Here is a 26,116-nt window from a genome sequence, read left to right on the forward strand (position 1 = left end):
AACTGGCCCTACACTGTCCTCTTTGCAGCATCTATGGAGTTCTAGTTCTCCCATTGGGGCTAAACAGACCAGCCTCTTCCCTCCGCCGCATGATGGCCCATTAAAGGCTTGGAAGCCGGCCATCCCAGAGGGCTGAAGTCTCCTTTTACAGACATCTGTCCCACCCCCCACTCCTCTTCTTGTTGGAGAAGGAAGCACTTTGGTTCTCGCCCAAATATTCACCATTGTGCTCCCAGCTGTAGTTCCTGGCTTTCCACACATGTCCATCTTCAATGCAGCCCTACCCCCCACTCTTTTCATTAAATCTGTTGTTGTTTCAGGTCATGGGATACCCTTCCATTACCATATTCTATTCACAAGTCCCATTTCACCATGCTTTGGTAGGTGATAGCTGTGAACGCACATTCACCTGCTTGTTTTAAAATTTCAGGGTGACTTTGCTTATTACAGTTCTCTCTTCCACACCATGGGGGTTAGGGGCTTGGAGCCCCCTCGATCTAGAAAATCCACATAAAAGTTTTTGGCCCTCGCTTTGTACCAGAGGTCTGAATTATTATGGTATTGAAAGATAAACTATATTGATATTATATAACACTATACATGTATTTTATGAATTTCTGAGTTTTTAAACTTTTTCTGTGTTGTCTGCTGGCCTTGTCATGTCATCTGCAGCTTCCACAAAACTCCCCCTCAAGTTCCCATTTAATTCCTTATGCTGACCTTCAATACATTGAAACCACGATGGGGAAAGTCTTGATGTGGAAGGTAAAGCTGTAGTGCCTAGCACAGTGCCTGGAATACAGTAGATGCTTAATCATTGCTTACTGAAAGACTGATAAACTGCCTACTAACCACCCTCTTTGCATGGTTAGACAGACATCTGAGGCCATAAGCATTTTTCTCAGTCTGCTCCTAAGAAGCGGCACCTTCTCCATTATCTTTCCCCTTAAATGCCAATTTCGTGGTTCTACAGAATCTGGCTTTACAGTTTCCCCCAAGCATTTTCCCTTACTCTCCTCATTTCTGTTTAAAGCCCATTTCTTGATGAGGTTTGCAGTTCTCTTGCTTTCTGGTGTCCACAAAAATGGACTGTCTCTTTGTAGAGGTTCAGCCTTTGGATATTGTGAGCTATGCTCCAATCTAGACACACCAAAGGCTGAGATTGAGTATCGGAAGGGCATCAGGGTCTTCACAGAGCACCCCACCCCCACCTTAAATGGGAGGTCTGCTCAGAATATTTACTCAAAAATTTCATTCACTGTTTGGTTTAACACTTTACCAGGGAAATGGGGATGAGTCCAAGACCTCGTGAAAACCCCCAAAGCTCTGACAAGCCACATGGAAACCCCAACCACCATGGTGCTGTTTGCAACTCGATTTATTCTTTTTGGTACCCAAGGAGACTCCAGTTTACTGTCACCATTAGCTCCATCTTGAGTTGGAACATTCCCAACAGAAAACAGCAAAATGTGTGAAAGCAATAAATATTAAACCATCTGATCTAAAAGGTATAAATATAAAACGTCAGTTCTGAAAACATCTTAAGAAAATCTGGCAGCTGCGTATCCACGGGGGCAAGGGCATCTGTCTGGAATGCCGTCTGTCTTTGGACTTCATCACCTCAGGTCCAGCACTGTGATGCTTATGTCTTGGCCCACCACATGTTTGCATGTCTAGGGGAGAGAGCAATTTGTTAAAGGCTGAAATATCTGAGTAGGTAAATATTCTTTTAACATTTATCACCTGATCTTATCTGCACTGAACCCTGGGTTTTGACCCAAGAATGACTCATTAACAGGCTGGTTTTCATTAGAGGGGTAAAAGTGGAAGAGGAGCGAGTATGATGAGGGTGTTCTCCTTATAACCACTAGAAATAAAAGCTATACCACTTATTTCTACCAAAAGAAGGGGCAGGGGGAAAACAGAGGCAAAGTATGATGAGGAGGAAAGAGCCTGGAGTGAAATGGCTTGGGTAGGGGTTGGTATTCCACCTGAGCAGTGTTAGCAGATGTGTCTGTGCTGACCAGATGGAGTTCCGTAGTGGAGGGCCACCTCCATCAACCCGAGATTGCCCCAAATCACAAAGGAGCAGAGGGGCCATGAAAAGAATGATAGCTCTGGGGGCGTCAGCTTGGCCCTGGGCTGTTTGGCATTCTTATTAGCGAGTTAGATAAAAGCATAAACTGCACAGTCCTCCGATTTATGGATGACCCCAAGCTGAGATGGACAGTATGGAAGACAAAGTCAGGATCCGAAAAGATCTCTACAGGCCACTGGTCTGGGACAGGTACTGGACCTGTGATTTTATTGGTATAAGGAACTCCCAGGGGAGGACACTCCCTCTACCTCTGCAAGCCAGCACCTTCTCTGCATCTTAGAGAGTGGCTGAGAGCACTAACTTGCTCAGGGTCACACAGCCAGAGAATCGGAGGCAGGGATGGAAGCCAGGTCTTCATGCTTTAAGGCCAGCTCTCTACTATGACACGCTTTGGATTAGAACTAAGTCTGTTATTCTGTGGTCTGAGGACAGCATTGCTCAGAGGGCGTGGGTAGGCTGTGCTGGGGGTAATAGGGACCTCAAGTAATTTGATATGTAAATAGCTCTCAGATTCTCTAAACATAGGAATGGAAAGGCTGCCCAACACAACACCAAAGCAACCAGAAAAAGGGGAGAAATGTGGTCAAGAAACTGATTGGTTTTATCTTTGTGACAAATTTTTAACATGATTAATACATAATTCCCTCTCCCTCCCACAATGTCATGTAATTCACTCTAACATACTTCATTACCTTATATTACATTATCTTTGGCCCCAAGATGCAAGTCAAATAGTACAACCATGGAATTAACTCTCCTCCATAATGTTATATCATCTAGTATTGTGTTTCCATGAAGTCAATTACCAACACCATGTCAGAATGGGGGAAGTGGAGACCTCTAATTGACTCTAATTGGGGGTCACTAGGTGAGAAATAAGCAGCAGATTGTATAAGCTGTGAATGATGGGACCCATGCACACCAATGAACAACTGCACCATATTGAATTGCTGAGGATGGAGAACTCCCAGTGTGCATATCTCCTCTACTAAAACAGAATGCAAATTGTCTATGGTTTAATAGGTGAGTTCTATAGGTGGTTGCTTGAGACACAGAGAAGGAAAGTCCCTTGATCAGGGATATGGTGTGAAAGTGCCAGTGGTGGAATTCGAACCCAGGTCTTCCCAGCACTCTGGCCTCTGTTTCTCCAGAAATGAACCAATACTCTACTTACACTGAATAGCCTTGGATCCTTGGTGTGGGGGTGAAAGCCCTTCTTTTTACAAGCTGAGACCTCCAGCATCCCTGCATTGGTGAGTCGAAAGATGCCGGTACTGGAACAAGAGAAAACAGACTTATCTATGCACACACTGCTGCCCTCTTTAGAAAGTAAACTCCAGGAGGGCAGGGGCCTGTTTTCTTTGGGCTTTTTATCCTCAGTGCCTAGTCCAGTGTCTATACATAGAAAGCACTTAGTAAATGATTGAGGGCTATATCCTGCATTTACTAAGAGGTACATGTTGTGTATATTCCCAGGGGAATGGAAGCTGCCTAAAGGCAGGGACTGACTCATTTTTGTCAGTCAACAAGCATTTGTTGTGTTTGTTATTTGCCAGGCACTGTGCTGAACCCTGGGGAGAGAAAGAACGGCAAAGACAAAGTCTCTGCCTTCAGGGAGCTCAGTCTAATGATACTACAATATATAAGTAGATCCATACAAGATAGGGACTGAGTAGAAGGAAGGTAATTTCAGAGCAGGGCTAAGGGGACCCTGGGGGAAGGACCAGGGAAGCTCCTGGTTCATCTCTTTTCAAAGATGTCAGCTCAGAAGAGAGCACCCATTGTAGCCACAACCATCCATGGCTGGCAATGGTGATGTCTGCCCTAAGACCTCCAGGGGCTGCTGCCACGATTATCTGATACAGTCCAACTCAGTGAGCATTGACTCAAGCCAGGCTCTGCGTTGGGTAGAGAGGGTACAAAGACAAAATCAAAAATAGCCCCATTCCTCAAGGGGCTCCCATTCTATGGTGGGAATTAACATGCGCCGAGAGGAAAGATGCATGTGATTATTTTAGGAGGGAGAAAGCACTGACAACTAGGGAGATCAAGGAAGGCATCCTGTAGGAGGCAGCACCAGAGCTCCTTCCTTGAAGGAAATTTGGGCAGTAAGGAGGGAGTGTATTCCAGGTATGGAGGAATGGCCTGTGCAAAGACAAGGAGGTGGGAGATAGAATGGCAAGTCTGAGGGACAGCAAGGGCCAGTCTGGCTGGAACACAACGCATGAAGGGAGAAGAGGTAAAATCGGTAAGGCTGGCCAGGCGATGGACAATGAAGAGCTGCTGGCCCCCAGGGTCACAGATTTGGAGCTGGAAGGAATGTTAGAGATCACCTAGACCAACTGCTTCATTTTATAGAAAAGGAAACTGAGGCTGGGCACGGTGGAAAGAGTGCTGGGCCTGGGGTCACGAAGACCTGAGTTCAAATCTGAACTCAGACACTTACTAGCTGTGTGTCCGGGGGAAGTGTCTTAACTTCTGTTTGCCTCAGTTTCCTCATCTGTAAAATGGGTATAATAATAGCACCGACCTCTCAGGGTTGTTGTAGGATCAAAGGCGAATAATTGTAAATAATTGTAAAGCCCAGTGCCTAGCATGCAGTAGGCGCTTAATAAATGCTGTTCCTTTCCCTCCCTCCCCCTTGCCTAAGGTCAACCAGAGTAGGTGTTGGAGGCCAGATTTGAACCCAGGGCTTCCCGACTCCAAGTTCAGTCAGTGCTGTCTCAGGCATGTGCACAAAATGGAGGGGAGGGCGCAGTCCCACCCAAGCCCTTCCCTGCCTCCTGCCACCTGTGGGCCAGGCCTCGGAGCGGGTTCTGAGGTGGGGAGCCGGCCTCCATGGATGTCTCCCTGTGCCTCTCACTCCCAGACTCACTCCTTATGCTTGGGTGAGCAGACGATGGCAATGGCCTCTGGCAGCATGAGCTGGTAGGAGCAGTGCGTGTGCAGATCGACGCTGGACAAGAACGCCGTCTGCGTCGGGTGCGTCTGGGGAAAGAGACGGACAGCTTTTGCCAGAGAAAACCCCGGCTCCTTCCTCTCTGAGGCTGGGGATAGCAGCCCTTTCCTGCTTTGCATCTTTTTGCTTTGTCCCCCACCATGATTCCTCCCTTCCCTGCCCTCCAGTAGAGAAGTCCGGGCTTCCAACACAGCTCAGGGGCTCAGGAGTGCATCTGTGTAATGGGCGTCCGCAGTGCTGGTGCGGACACAGACATTTCCAGAGGCAGCCACTGGACAGAGGCGCTGCTTAGGGCTCCCCCCCACGCCCCTCCCAGCCACCCTTCTTGCTTCCTTCTTGCCTCGTTTTCCTCCCCACTTCCAGCAGGCTGGGGCTATGGAGCTGTCACTGGTCCATTGGCCATGAGTAAAGTCAGAAATTGTCACAAAACAGCCAGGGGATGAGGGGATCTGAGGGGCCAACGAGCTTTGGGGGCCCTGGGCAGGGAGCTGGGGCTTCATCGGCTGCCGGGTCCTTCTTCAGCTAGATTGCAGGGTCTCAACACCCTAAAAGTAATTCACTTCAGACACGCTCTCCCAGACCCCTGATGCTCTCTTATATACCCAGACAGGCTGAAATACACACACCAATACCTTTTCAGAGAGTCTCCACTGACATTCCCTGCTTACAGACTTCACTTTGAGGTGCAGGAGGACACAGAGCCATACGGAGGGAGGGAGGTGTGTTAGGGAGGCAGCTTCTCACTAATTTTCACAGAATGCAATGTCAGTGTGGATAGATTAGTCGAGAACAGGGTGGGGAAGCTATGGCCTTGAAGCCCCATGTGGCCTTTTAGGTCCTCAAGTGTAGCCCTTTGAATGAATCTAAACTGCACTTGAGGACCTAGAGGGCCACAGGCCTTGAGGCTGCAGGTTCCCCACCCCCGGTCAAGAAGTTGCTTTGATGAATTCAGGTGAAAATCTTGCAATTAGTGAAGCTAGGCCCTGGATGTTCATGCAATAACCCCCTCTGCTGTATTCATCATCGTTGTGGAGGGGGTACAAATTGGCCTCAAACTATTTAATTTAATATTAAATCTAATACTCAAGTATTCATTATTAGAGATTCTTATTATTAGTAGCATGGTCATTTGGACCAGGAATGTCGCTGACAGGTAATCTTTTCTTTGAGGGACAAGGCCAGCCAGAGTCTCTGGTGGTTGTTCCTTGAAGAAGTCATGCAGGACTTCTAAACAGCTTTATCTTTCACCAGCGGATGAAGGGCAAAGTCAGCTTATCTTTGCAGACAGTGGAATTCAAGGAGAAATGTCTGCATCGGAAATGCACTGGAGAGAAGTAAGGGCGGGAGTAGGCCCAGTTTTAGGAACCCACATCCTTCGGTCCGAGGATGAGAAGCACCTGACTGCAGCTCAGAATGGGCTTTCTTCAGGAACCACCACCCTCAAGGACATCGTCTCAATATATCTCAATATATGAGAACATAATCCTCAGAGAGCAGGCTGGCCTGCTGGTTCAGAGGAAGCTTCCAGTGCCTTGGAGGGATAGCTCATGGAGAATCCAGGCACTTCATTTATTCAAGTTCTTTGTCTGATGCTTATTGCCTGCGTGACCTTGGGTAGATCACTTAACTGCCCTGTGCCTCAGTTTCCTGCTCTGTAAAATAAGGAGGTTGTGCTGGATGGGCCCTGAGGTCCTTTCCAATGTTAGATGGAGGGTCCTCTGGTCCTGTGGCAGGACAAAGGTCAGTTAGCATCCCAGAATCCATAAGCTTCAGGGGTCAATTAGCCAAACTGGACCTGAATAAAAAATCCCCTCTACAGCATAAGATGTTTAATAACCCACTTTTAAAAAGTGAGAAGACGAAAAGAATACTGGGGCGGAGCCAAGACGGCGGAGGGAAAGCAGTGACTTGCTAGAGCTCTCCCCCAAACCCCTCCAAACACCTATAAAAATGGCTCTAAACAAATTCTAAAGCAGCAGAACCCACAAAAAAATAGAGTAAAACAAATTTCCAGCCCAAGACAACCTGGATGGCTGATCGGAAAGGTATATTGCACCGGGTAGGGAGAGGAGCACAGTTTGGTGTGGGCATGCAGGCCGCAGCAACCCTGGAGCAGGCCTCAGAGGGCTGAATCTCGGTCAGCTGTGACGGTTTCCAAATTTCTCAACCCACGAACACCAAAGACAACTTAGAAGGTCAGTGGGAAAAGTCTGTGACTGCAGTGAGAGAAGAAACTAGGTATCAGCCACAAGCCCCGAGTGTGGGCCACGGCTACCTCCTGAGCTCCCGGCCCACAGACTGAGGGGGAATCGAGAGGCTGATCAGAGGGGGATTGCAAGGATCTCTTTGCCAGGGCTGAGGCAGGAATCTCTTGCTTTGCCCATGCTTGGATCTGGGTCACAGTTCTGAGGGGCAGTCCTGGGGTGAGGAGGAGTGCTGGTGGAGCTTGTTGTCGCTGTGGAGAGGAAACACCTCACCCCTTATCATAGCACCTTGGAAGGACTGACACTTTTCAGGTCCCTAGAAGTATCTCTGAAAACAACTGTACAAACCCCTGAAGCTTGGGACAGTACATTCTCCACATTGGAAGCAGACTTCTACCTTAACAAAGAGTTTAAAACTCAAGTAATTGGCCAGGATCATGAGTAAGCAGTGCAAAAAGAGTCAGACTATATTATCTTACTTTGGTGACAGAGAAGATCAAAACATACAACCAGAAGAAGATAACAAAGCCAAAGCTCCTACATCCAAAACTTCCAAGAAAAATATGAATCAGTCCCAGGCCTTGGAAAAGCTCAAAAGGGATTTTGAGAAGCAAGTAAGAGAAGTAGAGGAAAAACTGGGAGTGATGCAAGAAAATCATGAAAAGCAAGTTAACAGCTTGCTAAAGGAGACCCAAAAAAAAAATACTGAAGAAAGTAACACCTTAAAAAATAGCCTAACCCAAATGGCAAAAGAGGTTCAAAAAGCCAATGAAGAAAAGAATGCCCTAAAGAGCAAACTTGGGCAAACACAAAAGGAAGTCCAAAAGGTTACTGAAGAAAATACTTCCTTAAAAATGAGAATAGAGCAATTGGAAGCTAGTGACTTTATGAGAAATCAAGACACTGTAAAACAAATCCAAAAGAATGAAAAATTAGAAAACAATGTAAAATATCTCATTGGAAAAACAACTGACCTGGAAAATAGATCCAGGAGAGAGAATTTAAAAATTATTGAACTATCTGAAAGCCATGATCAAAAAAAGAGCCTAGACATCATCTTTCAAGAAATTCTCAAGGAAAACTGCCCTGATATTTTGGAACTAGAGGGCAAAATAGAAATTGAAAGAATCCACAGATCTCCTCCTGAAAGAGATCCCCAAATGAAAACTCCTAGGAATATTGTAGCCAAATTCCAAAGTTCCCAGGTCAAGGAGAAAATATTACAAGCAGCCAGAAAGAAACAATTCAAGTATTGTGGAAACACAATCAGGATAACACAAGATTTAGCAGCTTCTACATTAAGGGACTGCAGGGCATGGAATATAATATTCCAGAGGGCAAAGGAGATAGGATTACAACCAAGAATCACCTACCCAGCAAAACTGAGTATAATTCTTCAGGGGAAAAAATGGTCATTCAGTGAAATAGAGGACTTTCAAACATTCTTGATGAAAAGACCAGAGCTGAATAGAAAATTTGACTTTCCAATACAAGACTCAAGTGGAACATGAAGAGGTAAACAGGAAAGAGAAATCATAAAAGACTTGGTAAGGTTGAACTGTTTACATTCCTGCATGGAAAGATGATATTTGTAACTCATGAGACCTTTGTCAGTATTAGGGTAGTTGGAGGCAAAAAATTATATGTATGTATGAGTGTATATATATATATATATATATATATATATATGTATGTATATATATAAACACACAGATAGATAGATAGATAGAGGGCACAGGGTGAGTTGAAGATGAAGGGGTCATATCTGGAGAATAAAATGAAGGGGTGAGAGAGGATTATACTAGGAGAAGGAGAAAGGGAAAGGTAGAATGGGGTAAATTATCTCACGAAAAAACAGAAAAGAAAAGGCTCTTACAATGGAGGGGAAATGGGGGAAGGTGAGAGGGAATGACTGAATCTTATTCTCATAGGATTTGACTTAAGGAGGGAATAACATACACACTAAATTGGGTATGGAAATCTGTCTTACCCTACAGGAAAATAGGAGGGGAAGGGGACAAGAGAGTAGGGGGATGATAGAGAGGAGGGCAGATTGGGAAAGGGGGTAATCAGAAGCAAATACTTCTGAGAAGGGACAGGGTCAAAAGAAAAAATAGAATAAATGGGGGGGCAGGATAGGATTAAGGGAAATAGAGTTAGTTTTTCACTGCATGTCTACTATGGAAGTGTTTTGCATAACTGCACATGTATAGCCTATATTGAGTTGCTTGCCTTTTCAATGAGGGTGGGTAGGGAGGGAGGAAGGGGAAAATTTGGAACCCAAAGGTTTAAAAACACATGTTTAAAAAAATGTTTTCACATGGGAAATAAGAAATATAGGAAATGGGGTACAGAAATCTATCCTGCCCTACAGGAAAATAGAAGGGAAGTGGGGGAGAGATAGCAGGGAAAGCAGACTAGGGGAAGGGGTATTCAGAATGCATGCCATCTTGGGGTGGGGGGAGGGGTGAGATGGGGTAAAAATTTGGAACTCAAAATCTTGTGGAAGTAAATGTTGAAAACTAAAACTAAAAATAAATAAAAATAAAAAAATAAAACAAACGAACAAATGAACAAACAAACAAAAAAGTGAGAAGATTTCCAATAAGGGAGAGCTCACTACCTCATGAAGCAGTTCATGGCATTGGGGAAGAGCCCATTTTTAGCAAAAGTTTTCATCCGTCAAACTGATTTTTCTGGTTATCACTGAAAAAATCCACATGGAGGCCAGTCTGGACTGACCTGGCCATCTCCATGGACGGAATGAATGAAAGAGGAAGAGCGGGTTGCCATGTTCTGGAGCAAGTCTTCAGGCAATGGGTCTCCATTTGTCAGGCATGTATGTTACAGAAGGCTCAGAATGGAGACTAGTCTCTGAGGTTTCTCCCAACTGTAAGATTCTGGGGTTCTGGAACATGACTGGGAGGAAGGTACTGTGGCCAGTATTACCCCACTCTTACAGAGAAAGAGGTTGTGAGAAGTTACGGGACTTGCCTATGGCCATTTAGCTAATAAATTTAAGGTGTGGAATTTGAACTCAGGCCTTTCTTGATGGCAAGGCTCTTACCTCTAAGAGACACTGCCTCTCCAGTATTTATATATAAGTAATTAGCATGAGAAGACAAAAGAAGATGACTGTATCTTGTCATCACATCCCCTTGGGCAAAATGGACAACTGAAGACAAGACCCTGGAAGGGGTGGGGGTGGTGGTGAAACTTACATGGATCCATCCCAGGGTGAGAAGGCTGTGCTGGTCCTGAATGAGGAACAGCTCCTCCACGTTGGCCACGTCACAGTAGTCTGGGCCGGCCGACTGCTTTGGCACGATGACGTGGGTGATTGTAAACTCATTATGTGTCTAGGAGAAGGTCAATGAGAAGGCATTCATCAGAAATCATCCTCACACCAGGAAACAAAGGAGCACTGTCTCCCTGGGGAACAGGGAAAGAACCCTGTTCCCTGCCAAGGATAGGTCCCAGCCAGGAAGTGCCCAAGGGACAGGCAGAGCCGGTGTCAACGGGCAGGGAACCAGGGAACCTCGTGCCTGAGACCCCAGGCAAAGCTTGTCATTCAAGGGGTAAGCATCCTATTTAATCCATAGCCAGGCAGCAAGACTTCCCTCCTTCTATTTCTCCCTCCCTTCCTTCCTTCCACCTTCAGGGCTATTTTATTCTATGAGATTGGTTCTGAAAGCTAAAGATTTTCATTATGGATTTCTAGCATTTCCAACCATCTCCTTGCCTTCTACAAACATTTTATTTGTGATCATATCAATAGTGATGGCAATATGACCTTTGCAACCTACACCCTGGAGGATTCTAGAGTAATCTGTGAGTCTGGCAGGGTGCAACCTAAAATTCTGGGCAGAAGTTGGCCAGAAGATGAAGTCTATGGTCTCTGACAACTGCTCAGTAGATTTATTTGATGACTGCTGGCTGAATACAGCCTGCATTCACATGTACTTTTGCTACCATATCTTGAAGTGGCCACGAAATCTTGGCATGACTGTTTTGAAGATGTGGTCTCAAAGATACAGTAAAGATATCTACGTCCTCTGTGCAAGACACCATTGAAGGTGTTGCTAAAGGTCCCAGAACATAGATCTAGCCTTGAAGGGACCTCAGACCTGGCACCATCCTTTCCCTCTCTCATCTGGGGTGGATTAGATTGCCTTCCAGATTTGTTTTAGCTCTCAATCTGACACCCTACAATTCCGTGATGTATTGAACTGCATCACTCTTGGCCTTACCACAGACAAAACCAAATGATGGGCGAGAGAGAGGGAAAACCAATGGACAGCCTGTGGGCCCCAGTGGAATCCTTGACACACCAGGAGAAATCAAGGAATGTCTCCAGCCCATTGGATTGCCCTACACCTCCCACAGGGCATCTTATGGGAAGACATGGATGAGAGTCCAGCAGAATAGGGAGACAGGGATGGAGAGTGATCTGGGTGCTGAGAGGGAGTGTGTGCACTGGGGTAATCCCAGACCCCTTGGAGGGCCAGAGGAACAATCGTGAGAACAATCAGATAAGGGAATCAGTGAGGAGTGCTTAGAGGATTATTGATATGTCAGCATTCATTCTCATCCTTGGTGGTGGCAGCACACTTTGCCACAGTAGAGCCCAAGACCCTGCCTGCAGAGGAAAGGCTGAAGTGCACGTACCAGTTTTCCACAGAGAATTCCACAGGTTTCTATGCCCCTCACTGTGTTTGACTCAGCCAAGAGCAGGAATCGGTGACAAAGATCCCTGGGCAGCAGGACACATCGCAGGTCCTCCACCAGCAGGTCTGAAAAAGATAAGGAGAGACCAGGAGCTCAAAGTCAGGCCCATTCTTTGTCCTGGAACATTCCTGGAGCAGAGCACATGGAGTGAGCACCCAGGCAAAGCCCGATCCCCTTTGCTGCTGGAGCTTATTTTGTGTTAAAGATGGCACAGAGCTAAGAGCTAAGGCCAAGGATGCTGGAAAAGCAAGAGCCTTGCTGGGACTCAAATCACCCCAATGCAACAAAGCACGTGTTAAGTGTTCACTATCCCCAGCCCATGATGCCAAGCACAGGAAGAGACAAAAAACAGTCCTTCCCTCAAGGAATTTATTTTCTACTGGGGGGTACAACAGTTAAGTAACTAAGAAAATAGGTCATTTGGAGAGGGAGAGCATACTGATGGGTAGGGGCAACAGGAAAGTCTTCCTGTAGGAAGTGGTCCATGAGCTGAGCCTTGAAGAGTGTGAAGGGTTCTAAGAAACAGAGATGAAAAGAGGGTGTATTTCAGACATGTGAAGACAGGAAATAGAATGCCCTACATGGGGACCAAAAAATGGGCCAGTGGGGACAGAACGTGGAGAGAAGTAATGGGAAATAAGGCTAGAAAGGTAGGGCAGAGCCAGACTCAAGTAAAAAGCATTGAATTTAAAAGTATTTCCATGCCCATTGGTCATTATGGAGATTCCAGTCCATAACATGATAAATGACAATCCTTGAAAGATCACCACCATATATAATAACTGCTTATTATTAAAGGGTCAGTTTACACCCATGGTTTCAAACTCAAATGAATATGGGAGCTATTAAACCACACCTAAGGATCCCTGCCACCACACACTGACTTAGAAAACCACATATTAACATTATTTGTGTCCTATTGTATTTGTATTTGTTTTGTTAAATATTTCCCAATTATATTTTAATCTGGCTGGTGTTTGACGCCTCAGGTGTATACTATGGAAAGTAAGGTTACATTTGAAAAGGGCTCCCGAAAATTCTTCCAGAAGACACCCAATTCCCACCCAAAGGCTCAGAAGTATGGCGCCAATGGCCAAGCTGGACGCAGGCCAGGAATGTCCCATCACTTACTCTGGACAGCGCTCAGAGTGGCAGCTGGCTTCAACGCTCTGTTCACCGGCGGTGACTGGCCAGCATATGCGGGAGCACCGCTTTTAGGAGCTTGATCCAAAAAAACATTGAGGGAGGGTCTGTTCTGGTGAGGGGAGAAGCAAGACAGGGCGTTGCCATCGATCTGCTCGGCCAGCACCGGGGCCTCCTGGCTGCGCAGCTGGTCTCTGGCCAGCTCTTGCTTCCTGAGCTGGTCTTCGAAGAAGTGGAACTGTTCCGTTTCCAGCTGCTGCCGCCGCATCTGCGCGATTCGCTGCTTCTCCGCCTCAATCAGTCGCTGGTGCTCCAGCTTCCTCAGGACGTCCGCTTTGTGTTTGTTCTGAAACAAAAGCTTGTAAGCCAGCGCTTTCCTCAGCAGGTGCTCCCAACTGCAAAGGCTGTACCAGGGCAAATGGGCACCCAAGGTTCTTTTATGCAAGAAGGGGCACAGCCGGGCACTCCTAAGGGGTCACAAAGCTCCTCAGAAACACTCTGCGAAGCATTTCCAAATCCCCATGTTATCAGAGGTGTGTGCCAGCAATATGCGTTTAGATCTGGAAGGGAACGAGCCTAACCTTGCTTCATTTTACAGATGAGGAAACTGAGAGAGAGAATGAGGAAGTGCTCTGCCTAGAATTACAAAGGGATCGAGTAGCAAAGCTGAGGTTTGAACCCAGAGCCCTGAGTGCGGATGGAGCTTTCTTCACCCAGGGGCTGACCTGAGGAGGGCTGCCCAGCCAGCGATATATGAGGACGCAGGGCTATCCCTCTGCCAGCACATCCCTTTGTCAGCCTTCTCTTCCAAGACCACCTTGGGTTGACTGTCTGTGGATCTTGTAGGAACCCAGTAATGTGCACGTTTCCCATTAGAACACAAGCTCCTTCAGGGCACGGACTGTTTCTGATTTTTCTTTGTATTCTTGGCACTCATCACCGAGGCAGGCATGCTGTAAGCGCTTAATAAATGTTTTTTTGATTGACTGACTTTTCTCTGGCTTTCTTACTACTCCAAACATAGTGTTGGAATGCAGGAAGTCATATCACAAAGCTCTAGATCTGAGATTTACAGGCAGTTTGGTGCCACAGTGAATACAGCCTTGGAGTCAATGAATTTAACATTTATTGAGTGCCTACTATGTGCTAGGCTATGTGTTAAGTGATAGGGACACATAAAGAGGCAAAAGACAGTTTCTACCCTCAAGAAGCTTATAATCTAATGGGAAAGAAAACATGAAGACATATATATATATATATATATATATATATATATATATCAAGCTATATACAATAATTAACAGAAGAAGGCAAGAGGGGTTGGGGAAAGCTTCCTGTAGAAGGTAGGATTTTAGTTGGGACTTAAAGGAAGCCAGGGAGGTCAGTAGGCAGAGTGGAGGAGACAGTGTTCTACATCCGGAGGTCAAAAATGTCCAGAGCTGAGAGATAGTGTATTGCTTGTGGAACAACCAGGAGACCAGTGTCAGGATCAAGAAGATCTGAGTTCGAATCTTGCCTCAGATACTTACTAGGCATGTGATTTGGGGTAAAGCTCTTAACCGCTTTCTGCCTCAGTTTCCTCAACTGCAAAATGCAAAATCATAATAACACCTACCTCCAGGGTTGTTTTGAGGATCAAATGAGGTAATATTTGTAAAGTGTTCAGCACAGTGTATGGCACACGGTAACCATTTTACAATGAAATTTAAATTTTGAACTAGAAGGACTCTGGAGGACATCAGGCCTGATGGACATCCTTGTCCAGATGGGAGCCTGAAGCCCAGGGAGAGCTTTGGGAAGTGACTTGGTCAGGTCATACAATAGTAAGACAGGGGCAGGATATGAACCTGGATCCTCAGACTCAAAGCCAAGCCTTCTCTCAATGTACTCTGTGACCTCAGTGACCTTCCCCCTGGTGTCTGTTAGGGCAGTCTGGTTTCTCTTCCCTCCAGAGTTCAGGCCCCATCACTTTTCTCCTGGACTCTCTAGTCTCCTAATTGGTCTCCCTGTCTCTGGTTCCTTCTCCCTGCTTCTTCTCCCCACATCTACCACAGTGATTGTCCAAGTACAGGTCTGATCACGCTACGCCTTCCACCCCTCCACCTCAACAAACTCCAATGGCTCCCTATTACCCACAGGATCAGATAGAAACTTGTCCTTGCGGCATTCAAAGCTCTGTAGGATCTGGCCCCAACTTGACCTTTCCAACCTTATTACTCATTACTTGTGCTCACACACACTCTGGTCCAGCCATACTGGCTCACTTTGCTGTTCCCCACCTATGATGCTTTATCTCCATCTCCACCTCCATGTTTTTGTTTGGTATCCCTCCTACCTGGAATGTACTTTCTCCTTCTCTCCACCTCTCAGAATCTCAGCTTCCTTCAATAGTCAACTCTAGGGCCAGTTTCTACATGGAATCTTACCTGTTGCTAGTGCCTTCTCCCCTCCCCCTCCGCTATCTTATATATTCAATTTTGTGTATGACTACATATGCATACATTTACCTCCCTGATGGAATATAAGTCCTCTGAGGTCAGGGACTATTTTGCTTTTTTACTTTTAAGCAAACCACCTTGCACATAGTAGGTGTTTAATAAATGCTTGTTAATTGGGTTGACTATGTCCAGGAAGGGTTGGACAACCATTTCCAAAGTCAATACCAATGGGGTACCATGCAATAACGACGTTCAGGAGCCATGATAAAGCCAAAGAGACAAGCAAAAAACATGACTTTGGAAAAATGGGAGAGAAAATGAGTGGATTCATGCTCTGGGGTCTGGGCATGGGCCATTCTCTTTCATTCTCTGTTTGGGGCCAGGCTTCTTCCTAGAGAAGGATCTGCAAGATGCCTCACCTCCCGGCTGGAAGGGACGATTTCCAGCAGAACTTGTCGAGTAGCCACGAGACCCCAGATTCAAAGTGATAAAAGAGGGCACAGTGCCCAACCTTTGGGGCCGCTCTTGTTGAGTCCTGACCCACCAGTGGCCCAAGCCAAGATTCAGAGCCTCACCCTCTGACCCAAGGTCTGCCAGGGACTGTCCCCTCCTCTCCACTGACCCTCGAGCTGCGTCTCCTCGGCTGGCCAAGAGCTTCCATCTGTACCCTGTGAAGTGGGTATACTCAAGGCACAGAGCCCACTTTAAATCAGGGCCAGAAATCCATCTTCTAACACTTTGCTTTATTAGCTGCAGCAGAGAAGTGGAGAGACCACAGGCTGGCGGAAATGCTCTGCCTTGAGAATTAGGGGCATGAATTTTTCATCGACTTTGACATCATCATGGCGTTAATTTTTCATCAGAATGCCTAGTACATTTGAGAGACGCATCACACAGAAATGAGACTGAAAGAAATATTCAAAGTCAATGAACAACACAGTTGCCCGACTTACTTTGCTTTGCAAGCATTCTTGGTATTCCGCATTATATTTCTTTAAAAGATCCTTTTTCAATTCATCTGTCCTTGGGAAGGCAATATCCTTCAGTTTCTTTTAAAAAAAACATATACAGATTGATTAGTGGGGGTTTGAGGAAGATACTTTCAGATCAACAGCTGGGGAGCTGAATGAGTCAAGGAACACCAAAGCAAATGGAAAAATGCAAAATAAATCTGTCTTTCTTAAGGATCATAAATTGAGAGTTAGAAGAGAGCCCTGAGTCTAAATTCCTTTTTGTACAGAGGAGGAAACTGAGGCCCAGCAGGTCAGGAGACCTAGGATCCCAGGATGCCAGGGTCTGTAGTCCTGAAGGGACCACAGAGGTCATTTTAAAGTCTCAGATAGATTGAGACTTCTCCAAGGTCACAAGCCAATGAAGCACCAGAGTTAGGATTTGAACACAGGACCCTGGACTCCAAGTTAAGCAGGTGCTCTCCATGGCACTTCTCCCACAGGTAGTGAGGGGCAGAGACAAGATTCAGGCCTGGGGTGTTTGGTTCCCAATACAAGGCTCTCAACTCTATTTGAAAATGTTTAGACAAGGGAACTTGGGGGTAGTGGGATGGAGAGTCTCAACTCAAGTTTTCATTGGTTTCAGGAACTGACGAGGAAACTCCTTTCACTGATGGAGGTCAGCAAATTCCTGGGGATGCTGAAATGAGTTGTCTCGGGTCACAAAGCCTATAAGCTGTGTTAAAGGCAGAACTCAAATCCAGGCCAGCTCTTTACCCACTAGGCCACACTGCTTCTCCTCAGAGTAAATAATTACCATTTCTCTCAAAGGCAATGGCCCCTGGAGAAAGTCCATCTGGGCTGGACTGAAGAGCAGCCATCAACAGGACCTCCTGATTTGGAAGGAAAACATGATACTTATTCTATGTGAAGTGCCAGTGGCTGGCTAAGGCACAGAGCTTCCACCTCTTTCAAAGAGAACAACTTGGAAAGAATTTAAGAGAACAGCAAAAATAAACCGGGAGAAGCTATTTAATATTTACGCTTAGGACCAGACTGGCCAGAGTTGGCCTTGGAAGTCTTGGCCTCAAGTCCCGTATCTGACACATGCACACCGGCCATGTGACGCTGGGCAAGTCAGTCGACGTCTCAGTGTCCCAGAGTCATGCTCTAAGACTATAAATGCAGAGAAAGTTAGAAGGGTTTCCTCTTTTGGGTGCTCTGAATACCAAGGACAGGCCCAGGCTCTCCCTTCCTCAGCCGCTCCTGGATTCCTTGAAGACTCAGTTCCACTCTGTCCTTCTACAGTAAACCTTTCTGGGTCTGTCCCCAGACCCCCACCCACTCTCATCAGATCTGCTCCCACCTTCTGCAGGAAGCCTTTCTAGGTCTGTGCCCAGCCCCTCACCCACTCTCATCAGATCTGCTCCCACTTTCCGCAGAAGACATTTCTGGGTCTGTCCCCAGACCCCCACACACTCCCATCAGACCCTTCCGTTGGACATGACCTGTCCACATCTCGTCTGCACCTTGTGATTGGCACATGGGACTGTTTTTCTTCTCCATGTCTGTACCCCCAGTGCTTGGCACATAGTAAGTATGTGCTTAATAACTAAATGCTTGCCTCCTGGCTCTTCTAGGGCGGGCAAGGCCTAATAGATAGAACAATGGGCCTGGGTCCAAATCCCATCTTCCATCCTTTCTCGGACCTGAGCAGATCATTGCATGTCTGACCCTCGGGTAGCACAGGGAGACTTATCTCCTGGGTTAGAAAGTGCTGGCATGGGCAATGTGGAGAGTGTTGAGACGCTGATGGGATCATATGTGCTTGAGGTGGTGACCTACGTACTACAGGAATTTCAGGGTGTATGTCCAGTGATTTTCACAATAAAACAAATTTCGACTTTGACCCTTGGAGTGCCAGGATGTGGCTGTGTGGGAGCTCTCTCTACCAGCCCACGCCACAAGCCCTCCAAACCTCACAAGTCAGGCTTTTTGACTAGTTGTGCTGAAAAACACGGATCCCCTGGTGGCCACTGTCATGGTGATGAGCACCTAGGGGCCTAGAGGGCTGATCCCAAGCACATTTAGAGTTAGGTCCATCACTGAGCCCACCCTTAAACCTCATGAGACCCACCAGAGCTTGGGCTCCCAAGCAGGGCCTAGTACGGGGTCAGCCGAGCACCGCAATGAGCCACTGGAGAAGTAAAATTCCCTAGACTCACCGCCACACTCTTCCTCCCCATCTGGAGCACCCCATCCCTTCCCCCTTCTCCTTCCAGCTCTAAAGCCAGGTCCACACGGGTGAAAATGCTTGACTTGGGCACACACACCGAATTTTTACAGCTGCCTTAACAATCAGAGTGGTGCCCACCCCCACCCTCGCAAGGGATGGGGCCGAAGCTGCAGTACAAGAGTGCTGGGCTTGGTCCCTTGCTCATGGAGTGTGTCTCAGGCTCATTCTCTCTGAGAAGAAATGAGTGGAAGGACAGCTTTCCCACTATCTAGCGACTGACAAGGTGGCCGCATGTCAGCGGCCTCAGTGTGGTTAGTGTCAGTGAAACCCCCTCCCCACCATGACCAGTAATGGTGATGGAGTGGCCAAATAGAAATCTAAATGACTGAAGGCTGGGGCACAGGGGTGCTGGGAGGGGAGAGGGGAAGGGGAGCCCGATGCCCGGCAGGGCAGCCCCTGGTACCTTCATGATATCTTGTTTTTCTGGGATTGCACACTGCTGATAGTCTCTGTGGCTGGGCAGCTTCTCCACAAAGAGGCTGCAAGAGGAAAGAAGAATGCTTTACATGGCAACAGAAGATGTACCGTGTCTGTGAGGAAAGGAAGAAGTGTCTTTTCATACATGAAATGCTTAATTCATTCCTGCTCCCACCTGGTTTTCCTCTACTGGGTTTGCTGAGGCATTGGACTAGTAAGCTCCAATCCAAGGTCATGGACTGGGCGCTGGCATGAGCCAGAGGCAGTGTGGTTCAGTGGGTAGAGTCCTAGTTTGGGGGCCTCCGACATCGTTCCTCTCACCCCCAGGCTGAGGTTCTAACTTTTCTACTTCCTCAGGAATGCACAGAACAGAGAAGCCAAGAAGGTCGTATCAACATGTGATTTCTGCCTCAGAAATCCTAAAGGGTTGGAAAAGGGCCACTACCTGAGGCAATGGGTGGGAATGCCTCCTTGCTTCACATTTATGAGATAATGCCTAGAAAACAGAAAGCCCGTCCACAGCCAGGGAATGCCATCTGCCAGGCTCGTAGAGAAACCCCTTTAGCAGCTGAGACCAGAGGGAAGCAAGAGGGGGGCGAGCCCCTCTTGGGAGTTGGGAATAAGGCTGCTTGCTTTTCTGCCCTTGCTAAATAACTCACCTAGCTCCTTTATTAAGCCTCCTTCCCAGTCTGTGAGCTCCCAGAAGACCAGCACAAAATAGGAGCCCAAAGCAACAGATGAGCCTGAGCTCCAGAGACAGTGGAGAAGTCAGCCCTTATAATGAGGCTTCCTCCCAGCAATGGCAGGAACCCAGCCGGGCCGTGGCACTGCCCCACGTTAGCCCAATACATCCGCAGAACATGTTGTTAACATAACGTGGAATGGAGGCAACGTAGCCAGAGGAAACAGACTCAGAGATGTTGAGCGATGTGCCTCTGGTCACACGGCAATGTCGGAGGCAGCTTCTGACCTCATCTTCCTGAACCCACACCCATCTGCTATGCCACCCACTGGCTCCCATCCTCTGGCTATGTGACACTGGGCAAGTCACCCAGCCTTTTAAAATCTCACTTACTAGCTATGTGACCTTGGGCAAGTCACTTATCCCTTGTTTGCCTCAGTTTCCTCATCAGTAAAATGGGGGTAATAATAGCATCTACCTCGCAGGGCTGTTGTTAAGAGAATAGGAAAAGTACTTCATAAACCTCAAAGTGCAATATGAATGCTAGCTATTATCATTATCGTTACTGTTGTTGTTCGGTTTTATCTATGGTTCCAGAGGGCATACATCACTTGTCCCAGAGCTACTGAGCGTCAGAGGCAGGATAGGACTCCAGGACATCAATAAATCCATCAACCAGCATTTATTAAGCTTTGACGATGTGTCCGAGAAACAAAGACAAAATGACGCTGTTCCTGCCCTCGAGCAGCTTACATTCCATTCTTCCAAGACCAGCATTCTATACATGGAGCTCAGTTACCTCCCATCACGTAATCCACCTGCTGCCCCACGGCACACCGGCCGCTTTTAACCATGAGAAAGTGGATGGAGGTCCCAGACTGGGTCAGGGGCCCTCCCAAGGTTACACAGTTAACCAGTGAGATGCCGCGCTGGACCCTGCCCTCCCCCTCTGTCTCCTTACTCCCAGCCCAATGTGTTATGGGATAAGCGCAAAAGACTTACGTTATAAACTTATTATAGAGGACAAAGGCATTTTCCAAGTTTCCTTCCTCCAGGTACACCGATGCCATTCTCTCCATCTCCACCCCAGATCGGAAATAGCGGCGGGGAGTGATGTCTTCGTTGATGGTGATGTTGCATCCCAGCTTGCTCAAGGCCCGGACCCGTTCCTCGGGACTCAGGGACACATCTGTGTGGTCAGGCCCGGCAGCTAACTTTTTCTGCAAAGCAATGTGGGAAGCACAGCTAGCGAGCATCCAGGAAGGATGCTCTCCTGACCTTCTCCCTGGTGAGGCAGGATGGGAGACTCAACCCTGGAATGGAGCTTGGGGGTCGGACCACCCAGCTCTAACAAAGGACCACAGATCTCCAGCTGGAATGGACCTTGGAGGCCTCTAGTTCAAGGTCATGCAGGTATAAAATAGAAAGCCAGGATCTCAACCCTGCTTCTCTGACTCCAAGCCCAGGGCACTTTCTACTAATGTCTCCACCAGAGGGGCACTGTTAGTGGTGGTTGAAGTGGGAAATGTGTGTGCTCTATTTTAAAAATCCCGTTCCTTTCTATGCCACAGCCAAGTGTCCAGGTATATAATCCAATCCCATCCAACCCAATTCAATAATCTTTAGTATAATTAAATAATGATAATAATTCAATGAATTCTTAGTAAAGGCTTATGGCTTCACTAAGAATTCACTTTGTGTAAGGATGATACTCTGGCCCCAAAGGTTCAAAGACAAAAGTGAAACAGCCCCTGCCCTCCAGAAGCTTACTTTCCAAAGGAATCAAAGTCATAACCAGGAATTATTACAACCAAGCCAAGACACTGGGGAGGAGGTGACATGGAAGACTATCTGCATGGGGCTGGGTCACCCCAGTGTCTAGCTCAGCTAACAGTCCCCAACCTTTCGATCCCCATGAGGAGGGAGAGGCAGGTCGGGGATTCCAGAAGCATGAAAAGGTGAACCCTGGATGAGGGGGCTCTGTGGCAATGGGACCCAGGCATTGGTATCCTGGAGCCACATGAGAGATAAGGAGTAGGTTGTGTGGGGAGTGAGTGCTACTCCCCAATGTTTATTCTCTGGTACAAAGCCCCAGTTGCCAACCCTGGTTAAACCTGACTGGCACATCCAAAAGTCTATCCCAGGAGAAGATAAATACAATGCCTAAGAGCTCCAGAGGATTCACTAAATATTTACTAAATACCTCTTATGAGTCTTACTAAGTGGGATCCAGGAAGGGTTCTTTCCTTGGGTCCATCCCTTTGACCTAAATCCCTCAGTTTACTGAGTCGCCAAGTGCTATAACATGGAGCTAGAAAGTCCTAGGTTTAAATCTCACTTCTGATATTTCCTAATTCTGTGTGACCAAGGCCAAGGCATCTAATCTCTTTGAGGTTCAGTTTCCTTATCTGCAAAGTGGGGGTGTCTTATCTCACAGGGTGTTGGGAGGCAAGAATGAGATTAAGATACACGTGTAAAGTACTCTCTAAGCTTTAACAGATCAATGCAGTGCATATCATCATTCCTGTGACTGTTCTTATCTGCACACCCACTGGAATTCTTTGAAAGAATTATGCCATCAGAGCCTCGGTAGGGGATCCCTGGACCAGAGAGTTAAAGTGAGAAGGGAGGGACTTCAGAACTTCCCCCTTTTCAGAGAAGAGGAAACCGTCCCAGAGAGTTTGGGACTTGCCCAAAGTCATAGTAACTGGCTGAGCTAGGATTTGAACCTGGGTCCTCTGGCCCCAAATTTATTGCTCTTTCCATGACACACTGCTGCCTCTACCTAAGCACCCAGGCGGCACAGTGGAGAGAGCACTGGACCTGGAATCAGGAAGCTCTGAGAATCAAATCTAGCCTCAGGCACTTCCTAGCTGTGTGACCCTAGGTAAGTTACTTCACCTCTGTCTGCCTCAGTTTCCTCATCTGTAAAATAGGGATGATAAGAGCATCTACCTCACAGGCTTGTTGTGAGGATATTTACATAGTGCTCAGTACAGAGCCTGGCAGGGAGCAGGTGTCTAATAAACGTAATTTCCTTCCTTCTTCTCTGTTCTCTGTGACGCCCCCATCCTTAAATGTCAGCACCCCACAATCCTTCCTGTTTGGGGAGCCTCAAACACTGCTGAAACGAGCCTCCCTAATGCACTAGAACCTTCTCCTCTTACATTTGTAGGGGACTTGAAGGGAACTGAGCAAACACATGTGTACAGTTCGCCTTTTCATCCTCTCCTCCCCCGATGGCTTCCAGACGTAAAACCCACTTTATTTCAGGTCAACGAGCCTGTAGTAAATGCCTACTACGTGCCAACCATGCACTGTATCAGGGGATGCTGAGACAAGAAGGAAGGCATGTCTGCTGCCCGCCTCCTGGCAGACGGGCGATGGACTCAGGGCACAGAAGGTGCCATCCATTTTTGGGCCATTGGCCACGTGGAGAATTGTGGTGCTTGACTAGGCATATTTGTTGCAAGTTTATTTAGGGGGGTCAAGGGGAAGAGGAAGGGATAAAACACAGATTTTTGATCATTGAAAAGAATAAAATTAAATAAAAAAAAACCAATAGCCTCTGTTCTCAAGAAGTTTATTTTTTAGTCCTAAGTAGGAATTCTTTATCATTTGAGGCATTGCAATAACCTGAGAAATGAGTAATGTGGATATTATTATCCCCATTTTACAGAAGAGGAAGTTGAGGCTGAGAATGAAGGTGGCTTATTGAGGGTCATACCACTATCAAGAACCAGAGGTAAGATTCAAACCCAGGTTTCTCCTGACTACAAATCTTTCCGCTACGCCTCTCTGCCTCTTACCAAGCTCTAAATTAAGAAGCTTCCTTTTTTCACCCAACACCCTCATCTAAGCTTGCAGGCTGGGTATGGTAGGAAGTCAGTCATCCTTCAAAGAGAAACTAGAAATTCAATAAAAATTGAGGCATTTTCTGAGAGGAGAAATGAACCTGAGTCAACCCAGGTTTGTCTTGGGCAGGGGCACCATAACAATGCTTGTTATGTTTCTGACATGGTGCTAAGAACTGGACTTTCCCACTGAAAGATTCCAGGCCCCACCATGGGCTGAGGAACAGCCAAAGTGGTCTGTGGATTGCTGGGCCCCTTGGGCGGATGCCTCCAGACAGTCTTAACCTTCCACACATGACTCATCTTATGCCATTGGACCCAATGACAAGAGAGCCCAGCGCTCACTTGCTACCCAACAGAAGCCTGTTCTACCCAAAGTGCCCCCAAAAAGGCCGTCCTCCCATGATGAGCCAGACTCATGCAAAATGCAGGCGTGTGCAGAGGAGCCCTGATATTTTTAGGCCTGATGAGGTGGCAGCAATATTCATCACTTCCTCAAAGGAGGAGATGAGGAGGGTGCCAGGTGGCTGCAGAGAGGCCCTCTGTTAGGCAACCCCAAGTGTGGTCCACAGCCATGGTCTGAGCTTTTGTATAGTGAGTGAGTGTGTATGTAAGAGAGAGAAAGAGAATGTGTGTGTGTACGTATAAGTGTTTTTGTGAATATGTGAGAGCATGTGAGTATATGTGAGTGTGTATGTGTGAGAGCATGTGAGTATATGCATGTGAGTGTGAGTGTATATAAGCACATATGTGAGTATCTGTGAGAAAAAAAGAGAATATGTGTGAGCATGTGTGTGTATGTTTGTGAGTAAGAAAGAGAATGTGAGTGTATGTGTGAGTGTGTGAGAGAGTATGAGTATATGTGAGTGTGTGTATGTGAGAGTATGTGAGTATATGTGTGAGTGTGAGTGTATGTGACAGTATGCGTATATAAGTGTTTATGAGTGTGTGAGAGCATGCAAGTATATGTGAACATGTGAGCGTATGTATGTATGAGAGTATCTGAGTAAATGTGTGTGAGTGTGTATGAGCATATATGTGAGTATATGTGTGAGTGTAAGTGTGTGTGGGGTCACCTTTTTAAAAAGGACATAATGAGCATCAGCTGGTGACATACCAGAGAATTCACAGTCAAAGGCTGATCCATGGTGGTCTGTCTGTCTGCAACTGAAGATCTTCAATGTTCCTTCTCAGTCTCTGCATCTGTTGACAAAAGACAAAACCAGCGGGGAAATCAGTCCATGATTGGGCATGAACTCAACTCAGCCAACATTTCTGAAGGGAGGGTCTGCTCAACACCGGGTTCTGTGCTGCATGCTGGAGAGAGAGAAGGCAAAATGTAACCAGCCCCTGGCCTCAAGGAGTTCCCATTCTCATCTAGAAAGTTGGTCAGCCAGCACAAAGTTGCATTGGTGGTTGATTTATTTCTATTGCTGTGGACTTCCCTGACATTTATGAATTAATGCAAGCAGTCACCTGATGCAGTCTGGAGGGAAGGACAGAGAACTGGTCTGGGAGTCCAGAACCCCAAGACAACTGTGGATACTTAGAGGAGAGAGAGGCTGACCACCATGCCTGGGCTGGTCTGAGAAGATTTCCTGAAGATGGAGAGCAGGAGGGCTGGATTTGAGCTGGGCCTCAAAGGAAGGGTGGGATCAGGCTGAACACAGGGGAGGACAGGAGGAGAGACGCCATTATAGCAGAGGGGTACAGCCTGAGAAAGGGCCCAGAGGCCAGAACGGCCAGCGTGCAAGGATTCCTGTCTGCACCCTCCAGCCCAACCGGCTTGTGCAACCTAAAAATAGCCTTTGGGCCTCAGAAGCAAAGCTGACTCAGGTCTGTGAGCTCAGGAAACCCAGCCAAGGAGAGGCCTCCATTTACTCTGCAGCTGAAAACCTGCTAATCTTTCCAGCCTCACTGAATGCAGGCAGGCAGGTTTGGGGAAGTAAGACTTCTCAGAGAGAGGAAGGAAAAGAAGGGGGGAAAGGTCAATTATCAGGAGATCCGCAGGCAAGTCCCTGCTAGTGGAAGCACATGTGCGCTCTATGGCAGAAGCTAAACGAGTTACCTTCCCTCTCTCCCCCTCCCTCCCTTCTTCCTTCCATCCATCCTTCCTTCCTCCCTTCTTTCCTTTCTTCTCTCTTTCCTTCCTTCTTTTTCTCCCTCCCTTCTTCCTTCCTTCCTTCCTCCCTCCCTTCCTTCCCTCCCTCCTTCCTTCCCTCCCTCCTTTCTTCTCTCTTTCCTTCCTTCCTTCTCTCCCTCCTTCTTTCCTTCCCTCCCTCCCTCCTTCTTTCTCTCTTTCCTTCCTTCTCTCTTTCCTTCCTTCTTTTCCTCCCTCCCTTTTTCC

General features: G+C 47.1%; 1 protein-coding gene across 4 annotated transcripts in view; it reads right to left on the reverse strand.

The window, feature by feature from the left end:
* Window positions 1–1,360: 1,360 nt before the first annotated feature.
* The window catches only part of STAMBPL1 (STAM binding protein like 1), a 41,536-nt gene continuing 16,780 nt past the window's right edge, over window positions 1,361–26,116 (reverse strand). For 2 of the 4 annotated variants that reach the window (XM_027855915.1, XM_027855916.1), the window contains exons 2-11: window positions 24,887–24,972; window positions 20,918–21,135; window positions 19,220–19,295; window positions 16,524–16,619; window positions 13,121–13,490; window positions 11,930–12,054; window positions 10,483–10,620; window positions 4,974–5,086; window positions 3,273–3,372; window positions 1,361–1,673 (exon numbers count right to left, since the gene is read on the reverse strand). In XM_027855915.1, the coding sequence (XP_027711716.1) occupies window positions 1,617–1,673; window positions 3,273–3,372; window positions 4,974–5,086; window positions 10,483–10,620; window positions 11,930–12,054; window positions 13,121–13,490; window positions 16,524–16,619; window positions 19,220–19,295; window positions 20,918–21,135; window positions 24,887–24,916 (1,323 nt within the window). In that variant the 5' untranslated portion in view covers window positions 24,917–24,972 and the 3' untranslated portion in view covers window positions 1,361–1,616. The remainder of the gene's footprint in view (window positions 1,674–3,272; window positions 3,373–4,973; window positions 5,087–10,482; window positions 10,621–11,929; window positions 12,055–13,120; window positions 13,491–16,523; window positions 16,620–19,219; window positions 19,296–20,917; window positions 21,136–24,886; window positions 24,973–26,116) is intronic. The other 2 variants (XM_027855917.1, XM_027855918.1) reach the window with 2 other exon arrangements.

The sequence above is a fragment of the Vombatus ursinus genome, unplaced genomic scaffold, assembly GCF_900497805.2.
Source record: "Vombatus ursinus unplaced genomic scaffold, bare-nosed wombat genome assembly UNPS02011353.1, whole genome shotgun sequence".
Lineage (NCBI taxonomy): Eukaryota > Metazoa > Chordata > Mammalia > Diprotodontia > Vombatidae > Vombatus > Vombatus ursinus.